This window comes from Scleropages formosus, chromosome 9 (assembly GCF_900964775.1).
Source record: "Scleropages formosus chromosome 9, fSclFor1.1, whole genome shotgun sequence".
NCBI lineage: Eukaryota > Metazoa > Chordata > Actinopteri > Osteoglossiformes > Osteoglossidae > Scleropages > Scleropages formosus.
Genome location: NC_041814.1, coordinates 23,522,288 through 23,539,796, shown reverse-complemented (window position 1 = coordinate 23,539,796; position 17,509 = coordinate 23,522,288). Strand labels below are relative to the sequence as shown.

The following is a 17,509-nucleotide window of genomic DNA, read 5'->3' as shown; positions in this document are numbered from 1 at the left end:
TGGTTCTCAATGGCTCATATTGTAGAGCAGACACAAAATAAATCATGCATGTAAATTCACTGGTCCAGCCGTGCTTCCCGAGGTCACTGCTGCCAACAGCCTTTGGGTGCTATAATGAGTCCTGTGCAATCCCTCTTGGGTGCTGCTGAGCTGTGTTTACCGCTCTTTATTTATTTGCACTCCTTTATGGCACTCTCAGAATGATATAGCAATGAACCAAAATCATTTGCATTTATTCCAGTGTCTTGTTGCACTACTTTGTTTTATGTATTCAGGTGCAATCAGTAAAGTTCACATCTACATCATCAACTATCTACGGTGCTGTGCAAGAGGGGTGTGCAACGTGTGTATTGCGATGTCCGTTTTCAGTTTCTTGTTTATTTTGCATGTGTGTGCCTATATGTGTGTTTGCCCCGATGGCTAATATGTCATTATTTTTAATAGACAGAGCTGCTGTGATACAAAACATGGGCTATGCCTGAGAAATCGGACAGTGAAGTGACGTCATATTGTATCTTCTCTATTAACGGGGGAATCGAACGCTGGTTTAGTGATTTTAACGCAGCTAAATGCAACCTTAAGAACTTAAAAACCGAAGTCCCAATATAATGATTAAAAGTCAGTTTTCAGGTTCGGGAACGAATTAAAAGGCAGTCAACGTTCTGAGATTTGTCCTTTTGTGTTTGTTGAGCCAGCATAGCAGAGACAGGTTAAAAAATGGGGGGGGGGGCTAGAAAAAGGCACAAAGGCCTTGAAAAACACAGACTGACCACATCACACACGTGTGCAGGTAGAGAAAACACGCGTGGGACCGTGGCAACGAACACCGCGCGGACTGCGGCCGCCCGCCTTTCAGCACGTTGAGTGCAGTTCCTGTAGTGACCCTCCGCGGCGCCAGGTGTCGCTGTGACTTTCGGGATACGGTCACGGGCTCGGCGGGTGGCGGCGCTTTGAAAATAGTGGCGCCAAAGCGGTGGGAAGAGACGATGGAGGAGGACGGTAAGAGCAACAGCAGCGACAGCAATCGCGACAACGGAGTGGACATCTCCAACAGCACGGAGGAAAGGGCCGAATTCTCCCGCGTCGAGTCGGCGGCCAGAGGCTGGATGCTCGACTTCTGCTTCGTGTCGCTGTGCCATTACTTTAAGGAAGACAAACTGGAGCAATTCAACAGGTGCCTGAATGAGCTCCAAGGTACAGTCAGTTGGGCCTAAACTAAAGTTTTCTTATTATTATTTTAATTCTAAACTGTCAGTGTTTGTTTATCTTTCACACGTAACTGCTGCTGTGAGTATCAGACACTGAAGTCGTGTGTCGTCAGTCACTCACTGTGATCAAACTAACTGGTAGCAGCTGAAGCTGTTTACAAGAATATACATTTGATAAATAAACATGTTTGATCGGGTCGTTTCACCTCCTTCTTTAACAAACCGGCTGAGTGTTGACTGTTGTTGCAGATTCTGAGAAGCAAGTCTCTCACTGTCACTCATTCATTGTTGCCGTTTAGTCTAGTGGTGTGTTCCTCGTTGTTTACTTGCTGTGTTACTGTAATTTCATGTGTTAGTTATTTAATGTGAAGTATAATTAATTACAGCCCAAAGGTGCTGACAAGATGTCAGATCAGATGATGACAATCCAGGATAAAATACTCTTGTTGTGATGACCTCGGTGTGGTGTCACAACGGGTTTTGACCGGGTCCTGCTCTCCAGTGGGTCTGGGGTTTGACTCCCGCTTGGGGTGCCCTGCGATGGACTGGTGTCCCGTCCTGGGCGTGTCCCGTCTTCCTCTGGCCTTACACCCTGTGTTGCCGGGTTAGGCTCCGGTTCTTCACAACCCCGCTTGGGACAAGCAGCTTCAGAAAATGTGCGTGTGATGACTTCTATCACGGGATCACCTTAAGACTGGTCCAAAGCCGTTAACTTACCTGAACAAGTTAAATAAACACAACAGTAACAACGCCATGGCATATAATCAAACTTGTGTTATAACAAAGAGGGAAGCAGTTGTGATAAAGTTGCTATGAAACAGAGTGCGATTAATTGAAGAGCAGCTCGTCCAGTTGACTAGGAGGGAAGAGACAAGTTTTCCAGCAGTGTCAGAGGGACAGGTGACAGGCCTGGTGTGGACTGGAAGCTCATTCCACATATTGGGAGCTGCAAAACAGAGTAAGCGGTCTTCTGAGTGTGCCTGGGGGAGAGAAGGCAGGAACAGGCAGCAGGGGGTGTAGCAGTTAGAGCTATTGCCTTTGGATTTAGAGGTTCCCACCTCTTCTGTAGTACCCTTGAGAGAGGTTCTTACCATAAAATTGCCCCAGCTGTCTTAATGGCTGAGTTTTTGTAAGTGTCTTTGGAGAAACGCTAGATATGTGTAAATGTATAGGCAGAGGACAAATCATGCCAAGGATGGCAGGGAGAAGTGTGATACCCCACGTGGCAAGGAGCCCAGCCATGTACAGACCGCTCTTCTAGGATGAGGGTCTTAAACTAAATCCTGATTGCAGGAGGACGCCAGTGGAGAGACTGAAGCAGAGGGTGGTGTTTGTGCAGAGAGAAATGTTCATTTTAGTATGAGATGAGCAGTGGCAAGTACAAAAAGATCTGTCGGACTGGACCGCTGTCATCTACAAACTGTACATTTAAATCAATCCATAAACTTAATTTATATATGGGTTGATTTCTGCAGGTATCTTGTACACTGAATACATTTGCAAATCAATGGTTTTTCTTGTTAACAGTGTTGTGGTTAGCCTTCAAACTTTAGACAAATATTGTTAATTTAGAAAGAGATGTAGTAAATGTGTTATAGTTACCAGCTGTATTGTTCTTCTTCTAATTAAGATGTAGCTGTGACGTTGTTAACTTTTTTTTTATTAATTTTGTCCTGTACTAGTATTCCTCGAGGGATCAGACGATGAAATATGGAACCAGGAAAGGAAGCGTGAAGTGTGTTGTTTCTTAGAACGGATTGTGCATGGAAAACAAACAGGTGATTGTCTTCACTTACCTTCCCAACGCACAGATTAAGTATCAGCACTGTGAGTGTAGGGGTCCATCAGACACTCCTCTGAAATGATACCAGACATGCTGAGGGGAGGGTGCTGTTCAGTAAGTACTTATTTTATTGTGAATTTTGTCCATGCAGGACATTGGGTCCATATAGGACATCTACCGTATATGGTACACTCCCAAGGTCCTCAGCTTCACAACTGACTCCACCCACCCTTCCCACAGTCTCTTTGTCCTCCTGCCATCCGGCGGAATATATCAAAGTGTCCATACCACCTCCCTCAGACTGTGCAACAGCTTCTTCCCTCAGGATGTGAGAATCGTCAACAGCATGAACCCCCCAGATCATCCGCGCACTCACCTCATGGAACATTTGGCTGTTTTTCCATATACAAAAGGGCAAAACTGCACGTGTCACTTTGTATAAAGCACGTGTCACTTTGAGTAGAATAGCACGTTATGCAAATAACTGAATCCTCTGCTTCTTGGAGACACTACTCCCCTCCCCCCCAAAAAAAAACAATTCAAACTGTCAAATTGTCATGGCACACACTGTTGCCCTGTATTATTTTATTGCTGCTCCTGTAGCTCTCACTGCTGTCACCAGTGTCTAGTGTTTTACTGTCTCTAGAGCTCATATTCTTTTTTTGTGTATATGATGTGTGCTGCGCTGTCCTGTATTTGTGCTCGTCTGTTTGAAAGATGCTGCACTATATGTTCTGTGTGGCATGGAGGTCCGAGGAAAAACAAAGTTTTGTTCTTCTGTGTGTGTAACTCATCTATAGGTCGAATGACGGTAAAGTTGACTTTGACTTTTTGAATCTTTTTGTAATGTTAAAAAAAAAATTTGTAAAGGTTTAGTTAGACTGCATGGGATACCACTGATTCCATTTGAATCCAACTCGTGCTTAGAGTTAGACTTCCATTCCGAGGTGTGGTGGCACATATGCCTTTCCAGAATAATCCTAGAATTTACTTAATGATCCCCCCCATGGCTTTTTTTTTCAGTGAAAAGTTTGTATATTTCACTATTAAAAGAAAAATAGTGAATATGGAATTGATCGCATCACCCTTTTCTGTTTCAGATTATTATTATGCAAGCAACAAGCAAGTTACACCATTAATGTCAGCAGTGTCAATCTGGAATTCCCTAGAAGACACAGTGGTGGACGAGACTCTGTTTAAAAATATCAAGAAGCTGCTTTTTATTCAGGTGATGTTATTTGTGATGGACTCTGCTTGCCCTGAATATTAAAATATTGATGTGATTTTAAACAATCTTAAATATAGTCTTTCTTACTGCCTTAAGTGTCTTTTTTTTTTTTAAAAAATGTCAGTCAGTTCTGTAAAGACTTTTTTTTTTTTTTATGTCAAATGCTTTCTTGTCCTTTTTTTGTTTATTTTTCAGTCAGTGGCAGTATGCATGGAAAGGGGTGATTACATCAAGGCATCCTGGGTCATAGAGTGGTTAACGGAAGTGTGTGGAATGCCGCAGGTGATCTTGCACACCAATCCTAGCAAGCCAACTAAATGTGTATAAGTATATTTAGTTTTTGTTCCCACATGTATTTCTTGTAGTTCTTGGCATACTGGTAGGTTTCTAACGCTACCATTTAAAGAAAAAAAATCTGTATTTAGTTATTTGTTTTCATCTTGGAAGCCACCTGCGGATTAGGGGTTTGATAAATAGATGTTGAGGAGTAGTTTTTTTTTTTTTTTTTTCTCTTTCTAAATCACAGTAGCACTAAAGTGGAAGCTATTAAAACTCCCACGTGGTCCCTCGCACAAGTTGGCCTTGGGTTTAACTGCCCACTATTCCACCTTATGTAACACATTAGAGAAGTTTCCTGGCACATCTCAGAATTTTGCAGTTTGCTAGAGCCAGATGTCTTAAGGGTGGGTATGGATTAGAGATGCACAAAGGGTTTTGTCCCAAATTAATCGTGTTATGAGTATGTTCTCTGCATCTGCTGACCAAGAGCAATAGTATGGGTTAAAGTAGCTGTTAACTACTGCAGTGCTCTTATTCTGGCCCATTGGTGGTCTCCCTCATAAGTGATCCAAAATCCAAAGTCTCTAGGTTCTTAGTTTTGGGTTCATGTGTGGTAGAGTTATCACCTTCTGTCCTTCAAAACTTCTGAGTCAATTTCAGCATTCAAGAAGGATCTCTTAAATTGTACCTTTTAGATCCACTTCTTTCCCTGTGTGATTAGAGCTCCATAAATTTGCATTACACAATCTGTCATGATCACCTTTATATTTCCTGGTTGACAATACTGTAAGAAGATAGTTGTGTAATGTGCACCAGCAAAAACAGTATCTCGCAAACTAACAGTCCTTCCGCAGGTGTATTTTTTGTCTCCTGTAGAACTCTTTGCTTTGTCTTTCTTCTGAGTTGTGTGTCATTTTGGAGAAAAATGTCTGCTATATGAGTGAATCTAAGTGTTGCTTATGTGATGTACACTTTCAGGCCGATCACACATACATAGGCACACAGAGGAAAATGCTCTTCTGAAGCTGTCTTGGTGCAGCCACATGTCTGATTACACATTCAGTTGTGTTTTTGAGCAGTGACTCCAGTTTATTTCAGAAAATGCAGACTGATATCATACTGTTCTTTTTTCCAATTGTGCAGAATTTGAGGATGAAATTATCCCTCATTGTAAAGCAGAAGGACACCTATCATGTGTTCCTCTCAACCTTCTGCTTCACCAGCTTGGTGGAGAGCGTCAAGTCATTCATCGATTTGTTTCTGAAGGAACATCCTTCAGACTTTCTATTAAAGGTATGTGAGGTCATCTCGTGAGAGATACTTGATGTCTGCAGACAGGACCTCGGCTTGTGGAATTAATGATATTGTGTCTGGATGCCATTGTGCTGATTCACCGGTGAGCATTGTTACATTAGAATAATACATGTGTTGCTTAGCCAGTGTGTGCCGTTATTAGTCATGATGTGCTGGATTGCACCGTGTGCTTTTTTTTTTTTTTTTTTTTTTTTTTTTTTTTTTTTTTTTTTTAAAAACTGTGTTTGGGGAAAGATAACTAATGGGAAGCTTAGTGGTTCTGGTTCCAATTTCCAAAAGAAGATCCTTGTCTCTGGAAACCCAGAATAAGTTGCACATCTGACCCAATAGGATAAATTGCACTTACTGGGAAACAGTTTTGTGAATACTGCTTATTCATTGATGTTATATTTTTCAGATTCCTGAATATATTACTTGGTTGCCGGCTTGGTAATGTTTTTTTTATTGAATAGTAGATAGGATCAGTTAAAGTTTTGGTGACCTATAGTTTTTGAAACCTTACTAAGAATATTAAAGATACCCTTACAAGTTAGTTTTCTGTCCTTTTTTTTGAACCATCAGAAAATTATTCTTCAGACATTTTATTTAGCACTTAAGCATATCAAAAATAATTCTCCAGACAATTTATTAGGAAAAGTTAGTTAGCATGTTCTCTCCCTGTCTGTGTGGGTTTCCTCCCACAACCCAAAGACATACAAGTCAGGTGAATTGGTAATGCTAAAACTGCATGTAGTGTGTCGGTTGGTGAGTGAGTGAGTGGCGTGCGTGCGTGGCTGCCCTGCTGTGGAACGGCCTGGAGCCCAGGGATCCCTCTGACCGTCATGACCCTGACCAGGATGAGCAGTTAGCGAGAGTGAGTGAAGAATGTACCCAATTTTATACATTTGAGGAAAAATAAATGAAAAGAGGTTTTGGCAGAAGACATACCCCTCAGAATTTTGAAGAAGAAAAGGTAAGCAGTCTTGTGAGATGAGGCTGTTTCCTTTGATTATGGGAGCGGGAATATAAGCTGGCAGAGCTATGTACATTGAATAATGAAGAGATAGCACTGAAGAATGGGAGTGCAGCCTTCCCACAGGCTAAGTGTTAGCGTTCACAGGTCAGTGGAAATTTATCATCTAATTATGCAAAAAGCTGTGTGCCTACATCTAGCAAATGCTCTTGTGGACTAGCATTCCTGCAAGGAAAATGTTACTGTTTGTTTATTTCAGTTTTTGTGTTTATGTCTTTTGATAAAGTAAAACTGCAGTCTTATCGATTTTTGCTGATAACTGTTACCAGATCTTTCCACATTAAGTTCCTTACTCAAGGGCACTATAGCTGGGCAACTTTGGGTTTCAAGTCTGTCATTAACCACTACACCACCTGCTGTCGATCCAGTTCATCCTCTGATAACGCAGCAAGTGCTCATTACTAGAAGAACGATCTGAAGCGGCAGATGGCCTTGCAATATGAAGGGTCTCAGTTTGTCTCCCACTTGCTATACTACTCTTAATCAAGATATTTACTCTCAATTGCTCCAGTAAAAATTAGCAGGCAGTTTAAATGGGTTAATCATTGTAAGTCACATTACGTGTAAACTTAACAGTATAGGGTGCCAGGTAAACAAATTTTAAAAAAAAAAAAAAAAGTGACTGCTTTGAGCTTATCCACAAATAAAATTGTATTAAGACTGACTGGTTTAAGCAGAGAGGGTTGTTGTGTTTGGAAGCTCTGCAGATGTGTTGTTCCCTTCATTTCCAGGCTGCCTCCAAGGTGATTCTATCTTGCCAGAAAACGGAAGACAGAACAGCAAACAGTGAGCCTGAACCTTCAGAAGCGCTGGAAGAGAAACAGAAAAAGTATGCAAAAGCACTGTGAAAAATTTCTGCACCGGTTCTACCCTCAACTGTTTAACTTAGTTATTCTGCTTGGCTGTTTAGTGCTAAAGCTCCTTACTGGATTCTGAAGTACTCCTGACCTGTTGTGCCTGACTGTATAAAACCTCACTCCAATTATGCATATGCTGTGCACTGTGAGAGGTAACCATGGCAATAGGCTTCAAGCTAGTGGCGCATGTTTTCAGGCTCTATTGTTTTCAGTATAAAATATGTTTTCCTGTTTAATTTCTCTCTGGAAGTTCAGTGAAACTAAAACATTAAATTAAATTAAATTTATTGAGCTTCAGCGCATTACCGATGGGAGCTTAAAAACTTACATTTAAAGAATTCCAGTGGTTTTATATTGTTAAAATGTAAATGTTCTTTCAAGTAAGGAGATGTGTAGGAACACATTGTTAACAGTAGTAAATGTTCATGTTTGCACGTGATGTGACTGAATTTTCTTTAGCCAGTGTGGTTCCTGAGCGTTACCATGCTGCAGATTTTAAAAGTTGTCACATAGAACGGACAGGAGATCTTAGGGCCCTCTATTGTAGTCTACATATTAATAAAATATTCACATGCTGATGTGTTTAAACATTTTGTATAACTCCTGCATATTTCAGCCTTATGCCTTTGTCATGGAGTTAAAACAAGTATGAGGCAGTGCAACAAAGATGTCAGTACCATTTACCCTCCTTTAGCGGTCTTCAAGACGGTTTTATTCATTTAGAAATGTTTCAAAAAGTTGTCCTCTTCGTTTCACTGATTCTCAAAATATCAGTCTAGGTTTAAGCTGACTGCTTACAATAAGCAAATTTAGAGGTTATGTCAAAGCTGCAAAATAATTGTGCGCGCGCACACATCGCGGCGAGCCAGAGCCTAACCATCTATTCCATCATATAACATAGTAGGAGTGGCATGGAATGAAAAGGTGTCATGAAGCACTGGAAAATCGTATACCTGGGAGCATTGTGATTGCAAGCCAGAGCTCTACCTTTCTCATAGGCCTTGTAAAATAAGGATCTCCCTTTGTTGGCATTGTTGCATTAGCATCCATAGTACCATAGTGTGTTAATAACAAATATGTATGTTCTGCCATGTTTTTCTATCCCCTCCTCCAGGTCAAAAAAACCTTTGTTTGCCCTACAGAGTGCTGTAATGTGGCAACCAGGATCCAGCAAGAAGCCTTGTTTTTTTCAGAAAATATCCAGCAGAAACAGTAAGTACTCCATGTCTTCTCTCTTCAAATCCCAATTAATATATATCCTTAAGCACTTTTCCATCTGAAGCACATTATATTCTTTGTCTAGATTACCAGAGAAAAAAAATTTCATTTTACAGTATACTTTTTATGGCTGTAGGATTTTTCTTCAGTCCTTTCCAAATGTACCAATTTACTGCTTATTTTATAAAAGCAACTATGACAAAAAAGAACAAATGGCAGCATGGTGACACAGCGGGTAGCACTGGATGTGGGTTCAACCCCCACTCGGTCTGTGTGGAGCTTGCACGTTCTCCTCGTGTCTGTGTGGGTTTCCTCTTGGTGCTCCGGTTTCCTCCCACAGTCCAAAGACATCCTGTTCAGGTTCCCCCATAGTGTGTGAGTGACACAGAGAGTGTGTGTGTTTCACTGATGTATGGGTGAGTGACCCATTGTAAGGAGTGTCTCTAGCAGTGTAAGTCACCGCGGTGAATAAGGTGTGTGGGCTGATAACACTACATAGAGTTCATTGGAAGTCGCTTTGGAGAAGAATGTCTGCTAAATAAATGTAGACTTATTGCAAGAATATAAAAATAAGGATCTGGCAAAGATTTTTAAAAATTCAAGTTTGTTGAAGACAAATGGGCTTAAAAATTCCAATTATTTTGCAGCAGCAGTTCGATTAACCAGTAGATGTGCCTCCCCGCTGAAAAGTGAAAATGAGACCAAGAGGAGAAGTACAAAAAAGGTTGGTGTTCCTTACAGATAATTTTACTGTTGATGCTGAATTATTTAAAGAAGCAGAATTATAAGCACTGCTTTCCATATGACTGCAGTCATGGATTCACTGAAAGATTTTTTTCAAATATGTACTGCTTCTTTCCTTTCAATCATCATGCACTTCAAAGGCTCATATTGTTTAGAGGAACTCTTTAAACTACTATAATGCTGGTCATCCTCAGCCTGCATGGAGTGAACAGTACTTTTTTGTTTCTGTAGAAATGGACGTGGAAGGAAGACAAAGACTTGAAGATGGGGGTACTGCGGTACGGGGAAGGGAGGTGGGCAAAAATCCTAGAGGACTTTCCCTTGCCAGGCCGTACCGGTGTCATGCTCAAGGACAGGTGGAGGACCCTGAAGAAGCTGGGTGAGGTCAAGTCACAGAGAGGACGACATATTGACCATGTGTCCTCTTGAACCAGCTTAGTTGAAGCTGACAAACTCTATTCAGGTTCTTTCACATCCTTTGTTAAGTGAACGGCTAGGCTGGAAAGAGGGTTTTTATTTTGCTGATGTGGCTCTAGGGGCAGGAGCATATTAATGTTCAAGAGACCATTTTTCCTGGCCTTTTTCAGCCTGGTTATATTGGGGCATTATTTATGGCTGGTGTTTGACCATGCATCCTTTGCAGTTACTGTAAGGTCAGAAACACCATATTTTCACAAAATGGACTTCCTTTTTCTTAGAGACTAATATACAGTGAAGCAATCAGAGGATGCTGACTGAAGGCTGAAGGATTTACTATGAAGAATGTTTCTTTAAGTTATAAATTATTCAGTCTTTTTATTTCAACTGCAATTATTTTATCAATAAGCAAAAGAAAGTAAATACAGCCATAAAGTGCAAACAAGTCTCTACATTGTATTTCTAGTAATAAGTTCACAGATTGTGAATAAAACTAATTTACCACATTTCTACATGAACAGTGTTTGATGGATTGGCTGTTGGAAATATGTACAGCTAACAATGGTGAAACCACCAGGTAGAGTCAACGTTTTATTTGTTTATTGGTGGTGACGTTTGTTATATTTAAGTCTCTATATAATATTACTATTAAATTGTGTACACCATAAATTTTTCTGTTAGGCTTCATAGTTTGACTCGTGAGAACCTTTTTCACATTTCATGGATTTTCACATGTAATTTCATGGTAAACAAGAAATCTTAAATTTAATTCAAACATAAAGATGTACAATTTTATATCAAATGGAAACCCTTGTAATATATATTTGTTAAAAATGAAAATGGAATACATAGATGATACAAACATTCAGTCATGAAAGCACACTGAAGTAATATTTAAACAGTCATCTCAGTGGTATTACGTTTAATGTTAAATATATCTACAAAGATGTTTTACAGAACGCAGCACAAAATGGAAATGATTACTTTTTAATGTGCATGTATTTATATTTTTTGTGTGCCCATTACTCCAGTACATTTACCACTTTTAGTTAAGTAGATATTTGTATATGCCCAAACTGCAGGACATTTTTTGAAAAAGAGATCATTGCTAGTATTGCTTTGCTGCATTAGACTGGCATCCGGTGATTTTTCTGGAACCTTCAGGAATATTCAGGGAATATCCTGAATGTCTTCCAAGTCTGTTTAGATGAAGACAAAGTGGTGCACCTGTGGGCATGCACAGCGTTCCAGCATCCGCACCCGTGACCAGGTGCCCCTGCAGTGGGGGTTGTCCACAGCCTGCCAGTGAAGCAGCTCATCTCTGCAGTGGGAACAGCAAACCTCAGTGCTCAGAGACCCTGCATTTTTTTCTCTCTCTCACATATATTATAAAATCTGACCACCAATCTAAAGAAAAATCACCCTCTCTAATTGTGTGATGGGACAGTTTGAAGGTGTCTAATCCTTTGGCCACAGCTGTTTATTTCATGGAATGTTTTATCGTACTTGTTATAGCAGGGATATTTCTAGAAAGAATAAAGATGCTTTGAAAAGCCAGTTGTAAATATCATTATGTGTTCAATAGTCACTTAAATTAATGTACTGAATATAGTTATTACCCCAGCTAGATCGAGTCACAGTAGGGGAATTCAACTTTGTATTGAGTTTCATTAAATAACCACCCTTTGTCTTACAAGGGAGACCAGAGCTACCATGTGGTCTTCACAGTTGTGGTTTACCTCCAGCTGCATTAAGTTCTTAACTTCCCTTACCCCTCATTTTCATATTTCACTTGTTCTATTCTCTGTAAACAGGGCCCCGTTGGACTCTCCAATGTTTACTTGTTCACTGAATGAAAACTATGTAAATTATTTCACATTGATTTCATTTCTTTCAGTTTTTTTTTTTTTTTTTTTTTGCATTAAAGGTGGAATTATTACATGAACTATATTTCTGCTGGACAACATTATGGATCATATGTATGTTTAGTTTGTGCATGTTTAAGTGTGTATTATGTAATAGCTAAGAAGAAGCTGAATAAGGTCCTCTGGTTGGGCTGCCTGGTAGTTTAGTGGCTAGCACTGTTCCTTTTGACCCAAAAGTCACATGTTCAAATCCAACCTCTAGCTGTAGTACACTTGAGCAAGGTACTTACCCTAAATTGCTGCAGTAAAATTACCCAGCTGTATAAATGGATAAATTAATATGTTGCTAAACATGTAAGTTGCTTTGGCAAAAAGTTTCAGCTAAATGAATAAATGTAGAGCTCTTCTGCTGTGAGGCCTGTTACAAATGTACTTAATTTGTATTGTAAGAATTAATTACACAGCTGTATAAATGGGTAAATAAGTGTAGGCAGCCTGCTATACAACCTTCACATTATAAGTCACCTTGGCTAAAGGAGCTAAATAAATAATACTCTATGCATATTGTTTTACCTCTATGTATTTCCTTCCAGGTTTATTGTACATACATTTGTGTGCAGTGAGAATACCGCATTGTGCTTCTTAGGCTATGTACACAGAAGATGATCCTATTCATTATCAAAATGCCATGTCAGCCCACCAAGCCATGGATCAACTGACATTGCAGTTTTGGGAGACCACAACTGTTTTGTACATAATTTTAACTTTTTTTTTTTTTTTTTTTTAACGCTTTTAAAAGAGCTAAACAACATTTTTGGCTCATTTGAGATCTTGTGATGACTCAGTGAATCCTGACCGGACATCAGGCCAGTGCTCTGTCCCCTACCTGCCAGAGGTGGCGCCATCTCCCTGACAACTGCGGTCAGGCTCCTGCATGGCTGGGGGCTGGCATGCCACACACACCGTGTAGCCCTCACGCAGGTACTGAGTCCAGCGAAGGTGGGGCTGACCATCTGCTGCACAGTGGGAGGTCAGTGACACCATCTTGAACTCAACGCAGTAGCTGAGGAGTGAGATTGAAGTACTAATGTTAACTGTGCAAAGTCGGCACGCGAGACTGACGGAGCTGTTAGTCACACGCTGCCATAAATACACACTTTATTTAGGCTGCACAAGATTTCAAAGCTGCTTATGGGCTACTATGCTTAAAAAGCTGCTACGTTGGCACTGTTCACAACTTAAATAGCTATGGAGTTAAATGTAAATCTAGCGTGACAGCTGAGTAGAGTAATGGTTAGATCTGCTGCCTTTGGATCTGAAGTTTGCAGGTTCAGTCCCTCTCTCTTGCTGTAGCACCCTTGAGCAAGGTGCTTATCCTAAATTACCCAGCTGGGTAATTAAGCTTGTAACCTTAATATTGTAAGTTGATTTTGAGGAAAGTGTCAACTAAATGAATAACGCTAAATCCAGTGTGACCTTTACATGTGGAAATCTATGTTTCAAATGCCTTTGTTACCATTGTTTCATGGTTTGTTTCTTTAAGGCTACAATCAATCAGAGTTTTTTCCAAAATACATTAATACATCCTTAAAGGAATATATCCAAATTAAATTTATTCTTAAATGGTTTAGAAATTTTTCCCTGCAGCTCTTGAATTAATCAATTAATATTCTGGCATATATTTAACAGGATCAAACTTGACCAGTCAAAAATAACTGTTAGTTGAAATATACTATAGATATTTGGCATAAACGGGTTAGGTTCCGGCTCCCCGCGACCCTGTATGGGACAAGCGGTTCAAACAGTGTGTGTATTTGGCATAAATAGATCGCAGTGAAGCCTACCCAGGGTCCACCGGTTGTCCATATGGGTCATGTGTTGGTCTTCCTTTGCCGTGCTCTGCAGATGTTATTAAAGCTGGACCTAGAAGCACAGCAGTAACCATGATGCTTTGTGCTTTTTTTAATAAAATAAAAAAAAAAAAAAAATCAGTTTTTTCCTTTCTGAAGTGCTTACATCAGAAAACGCTAGCTCTATTCATCTGAATATATGTGACAGGTGCTTGTAAGGGAGGGGTGCGGTGGTGCAGCGTATTTGGCTGGGTCCCACGCTGTGGTGAGTCTGGGGTTCAAGTCCTGTTTAGAGTTCCTTGCGACAGGCTGGCGTCCTATCCTGGGTATGCCCCCCCCCAGCCTTGTGCCATGTTACTGTGTTAGGCTCTGGTTCACCACAAGAGGTTTCAGCCAGTGTGTGTCTTTACGAAATTGTTTGAGAGTGAAGTTCTTTCTAGACATGTCCTTTATAATCTCACACATACACATTGTCTGAAACCACTTGTCCCTATCCTGTTGCAAGGCACCCCAAGCAGGACTCGAACCCCACACCCGTCAGAGCAGGACCTGTCAAAACACACTGCACCACCACACCCCCCTCATTCTGTAAATATTTAATTTTCATTAATACAGTTGGGTTTCAGAAATCATCTTGACTAGCTATGCTTTTGAACTAAATGCATAACCTCTAGAGAGCGAGAAAAGAAGCGTTTTTGGAAATATTTCTAGGAATTTGCCCAAGCACCGTCCAGCCTCAGCACTGTAGTTTAGAAGATACTACACTTTAAAATGTACGTCCTCTAGAGTAGACAATGTAAATGGCTGTATTTCAGAAGACTGGTAAGCCATTAGACTCTAGGTTTCCCAGTCCCTACCCTGGTGGTCACCAAAGTTGAACCTGCAACTCAGAGCAGTGGCGGAATACGTCCATACCCAGAGCCAAGGCACAGTTCCGCCCTTGTCGGTCGAGGTACTCGAGGCAGCCAGCCCGCTCCTCCAGTGGGGGACAGGCATCTCCACTATTACTGGGCTCTTTCTCAATGTGGCGCTTCCTGTGGCGGAAGGCGGGATGGCACTGCTGGGAGCAACCACTCCAGGAGCTCCACTGGCTCACTCGGCAGTGCTCCGCTAGGGAACAGGACAGGCAACAGCACCTGGTGGGGTTGTGCTTAGAGAGAAGGAGGGGTGAGCTGGATACTTAGGGTTTGAATCACGGGGGGACCCTGCTGCTGTACCGTGGAGCAAAGTAATTACTCTGAATTACTCTGGTAGCACAGCGGTTAGAGCTGCTGCTTTTGGACTCAAAGATTGCAGGTTTCAGTCTCACCTCCAGCTGTAGTACCCTTGAGCAAGGTACTTACCCTGAAATTATCCAGATAACTGTAGGTAGTAGCTTAATGTTGTATGTCGCTTCGGCGCAACCAATAAATGTGAAATATCTAACCACTTTGACAATTATCACAGTGCATTCTATTGTTTTACAGCTATCTTTTGCATTTAACTTGTCATTTTTACATGGTGTATTAGTTTTAAATATTTGCGTTTGGAAATGTGTTTGCATGGTGTATAAATCACAGTTTTACAGAACTGAACTCTTCAGCACTGTTGTGAATTCCATAGCAGAACACAGGTCAGTAGCTTTAGTATTTAACAAATATAATTTGTTCTGTGTTTGGACCTCTTTCACAGAAGAAGAAGAGTTACAGTTTAGCAGTAAAACAATTCACAGGTGCCAGATAGATGAAGCAGCTTGTGTGACTTTTTTTCTGAGTTTCGGTACAGATGAGCCTTCTTTTTTCACGACTAATAAAAGTGCTGTTTGTTTTCTTTGTCATGCGCTGAGAATTCCTACTTGACTGCAGATTCCTTGAACTACCGCAAGTGTGTTTACGTTGACTTCTTCGCCATGCTGAGCAAATGGGAAATGAAGTAAAAGGGAGTGTTTGAAATTCATGAATCCCCATGCTGGTCCTTGCTTTTACATGAATAATAAGTACTAATTGAAAAAGTTAAAAAAAAAAAAAAAAAAAAAAAAAAGTTTTTTTTTTTTTTTTTTTTCCCTCCCCTCCCTTGGTATTATTCTTGTGCCTTTTTAATATGAACTGAATACATCTGGATTTGACATGATTTGTTATCTTGGGGGGGGGGGGGGTGCAGTGGCGCAGTGGGTTTGCCCAGGTCCCACCCTCTGGTGGGTGTGGGGTTCGAGTCCTGCTTGGGGTGCTCTGTGATGGACTGGCATCCCATCCTGGATGTGTTCCCCTGCGCCCTGTGTTGCTGGGCTAGGCTCTGGTTTGCCGCAACCCCACTTAGGACGGGCGGTCTCAGACACTGTGTGTGTGTGTGTGTGTTGTGTTGGGGATTGCAGTTACATAGTTTTTAAATTTTGTATTAAAAGGCAGACGCTCATCACATAAGGTGATATTTTAACTAGAATTCCTGATTACACAAATCTGATCTTGATATGACTGGTTGAGACCAGTTTCAAAGTTCACCTGCTTTGCAGTAAAAACAGTGCTAGAACTCCACGCCGTATACGCCTGTATTGCGTGAGTGCTCCGCAACACGTAGAGCCCTTTCGCAGCCGCAGCGAAGGAGAGCCGTTGTTACGTTACATGCAGGAGCTTAGAGGAGCTTTGAGGAACCCCACCTCCGAGTCCCCGTTTACCCGCCGTACGCCCCTTACCTGGACACACGGTGGGATAGTCGAAGCAGCAGTCCTTGGTCCTCTGACAGTTCTCGTCGCAGAAGCAGCTCCCGAAGTTTCGGTCCGTCCTCCAGTCTGTGCTGGCGCAGGTGAGGTCCGTTCCCGGGCAGCACCGGCCCGAGCAACCGGCCTCCACGCTGCGCCAGGCGCCCAGCGCGACTGCCCACAGCCACAGGCCCCACATCTCTCCCAGAACCAGGCCTCTTCCTCTCCCCACCCCCCTCACTGTACGCGGCCCTCCCCTTGCGCTCGGTCCGGTCGGGAACCCCCCGCCCCTGGCCCCTCACGCTGCCCAGTTCCCTGCCAAAGGGGCCACGCCCATCGCGTTGGCCTCAGTAAGAAAAGTACCCTCTGTCTTGCCCCACCGTTACGAAACCGTCCACCCTCCCTGCCGCGCCGACGGACTGCCTGTGATCTGGAATCCCGCTCCGCGGTGCAAAAGGACCGAGATCACAGTCGCCGCTCTGTAGGAAGTGGGCTGACCGCAGTTAAGTGGCTCTCAGCTGGGAGGCAGAGGCAGGGATCCCTCCGGCGGACCCGTCCGCAGCCCCGTTTCTCGCCGTAGTGGCGAAGGTGGTGAATGAGAACACGTGTGTTTTTTTTTTTTTCCCTCCCCTTTTGTTTCTCTTCCCATATTGCCTCCACCCCCAGCTCCCAACACACCCACTTGTCTCCTGGCTGCTGCGCCCCGGTGCAGCTCTCCGGTCGGATCAGCGCCGTGCCCCGTCGGCCTCCCTTTGCTCGGAGCTCTAACGGCACCCCAGAGGAATGCGAGCGCCTGGCAGGCATCCAGGTTGCAGAGCCTCGAGGCATTTCGAACGCACCCTTTCGGCGCTGTCGACGTCATTCGCCTCGTTAATGATCCCCGGAAAACGGGGCGAACGGGCACGTTCCCACCGCGGTAAACCACCCGCATTCGCAGCCTGCTGTCTTTTCTCGCCCGGCTCCTGGTCAGAGGTGCACGGCTGCGGTTGCATTTCGAGAACCTCTGGGACGGACAGGTGCGGCTGACAGAGAATAGCTCCTGGGTCACTTACGCTTGCGA

The 17,509-nt window shown here is 42.4% G+C and overlaps 2 protein-coding genes across 3 annotated transcripts; one reads left to right on the top strand and one right to left on the bottom strand.

Moving 5' to 3' along the window:
• Window positions 1–976: 976 nt before the first annotated feature.
• terf1 (telomeric repeat binding factor (NIMA-interacting) 1) lies at window positions 977–10,266 on the top strand. Of its 2 annotated transcripts, none has more exons than XM_018753913.2 (9): window positions 977–1,194; window positions 2,891–2,986; window positions 4,092–4,219; window positions 4,415–4,501; window positions 5,642–5,791; window positions 7,556–7,653; window positions 8,796–8,893; window positions 9,550–9,623; window positions 9,875–10,266. In XM_018753913.2, the coding sequence occupies exons 1-9, from the start codon at window positions 987–989 to the stop codon at window positions 10,070–10,072; spliced, it is 1,137 nt and encodes a 378-aa protein (XP_018609429.2). In that variant the 5' UTR covers window positions 977–986; the 3' UTR covers window positions 10,073–10,266. The 2 variants fall into 2 exon arrangements, with proteins under 2 accessions (XP_018609429.2, XP_018609428.2); XM_018753912.2 differs by having other exon boundaries at window positions 9,547–9,623.
• A 678-nt stretch (window positions 10,267–10,944) lies between these two features.
• sbspon (somatomedin B and thrombospondin type 1 domain containing) lies at window positions 10,945–17,400 on the bottom strand. The gene is made up of 5 exons (XM_018753915.1): window positions 16,444–17,400; window positions 14,691–14,885; window positions 13,770–13,848; window positions 12,812–12,988; window positions 10,945–11,381 (listed from the first exon to the last, which is right to left on the bottom strand). Exons 1-5 carry the CDS (start codon window positions 16,646–16,648, stop codon window positions 11,264–11,266), a joined length of 774 nt encoding a protein of 257 aa, XP_018609431.1. The 5' UTR covers window positions 16,649–17,400; the 3' UTR covers window positions 10,945–11,263.
• Between the last annotated feature and the right edge of the window lie 109 nt (window positions 17,401–17,509).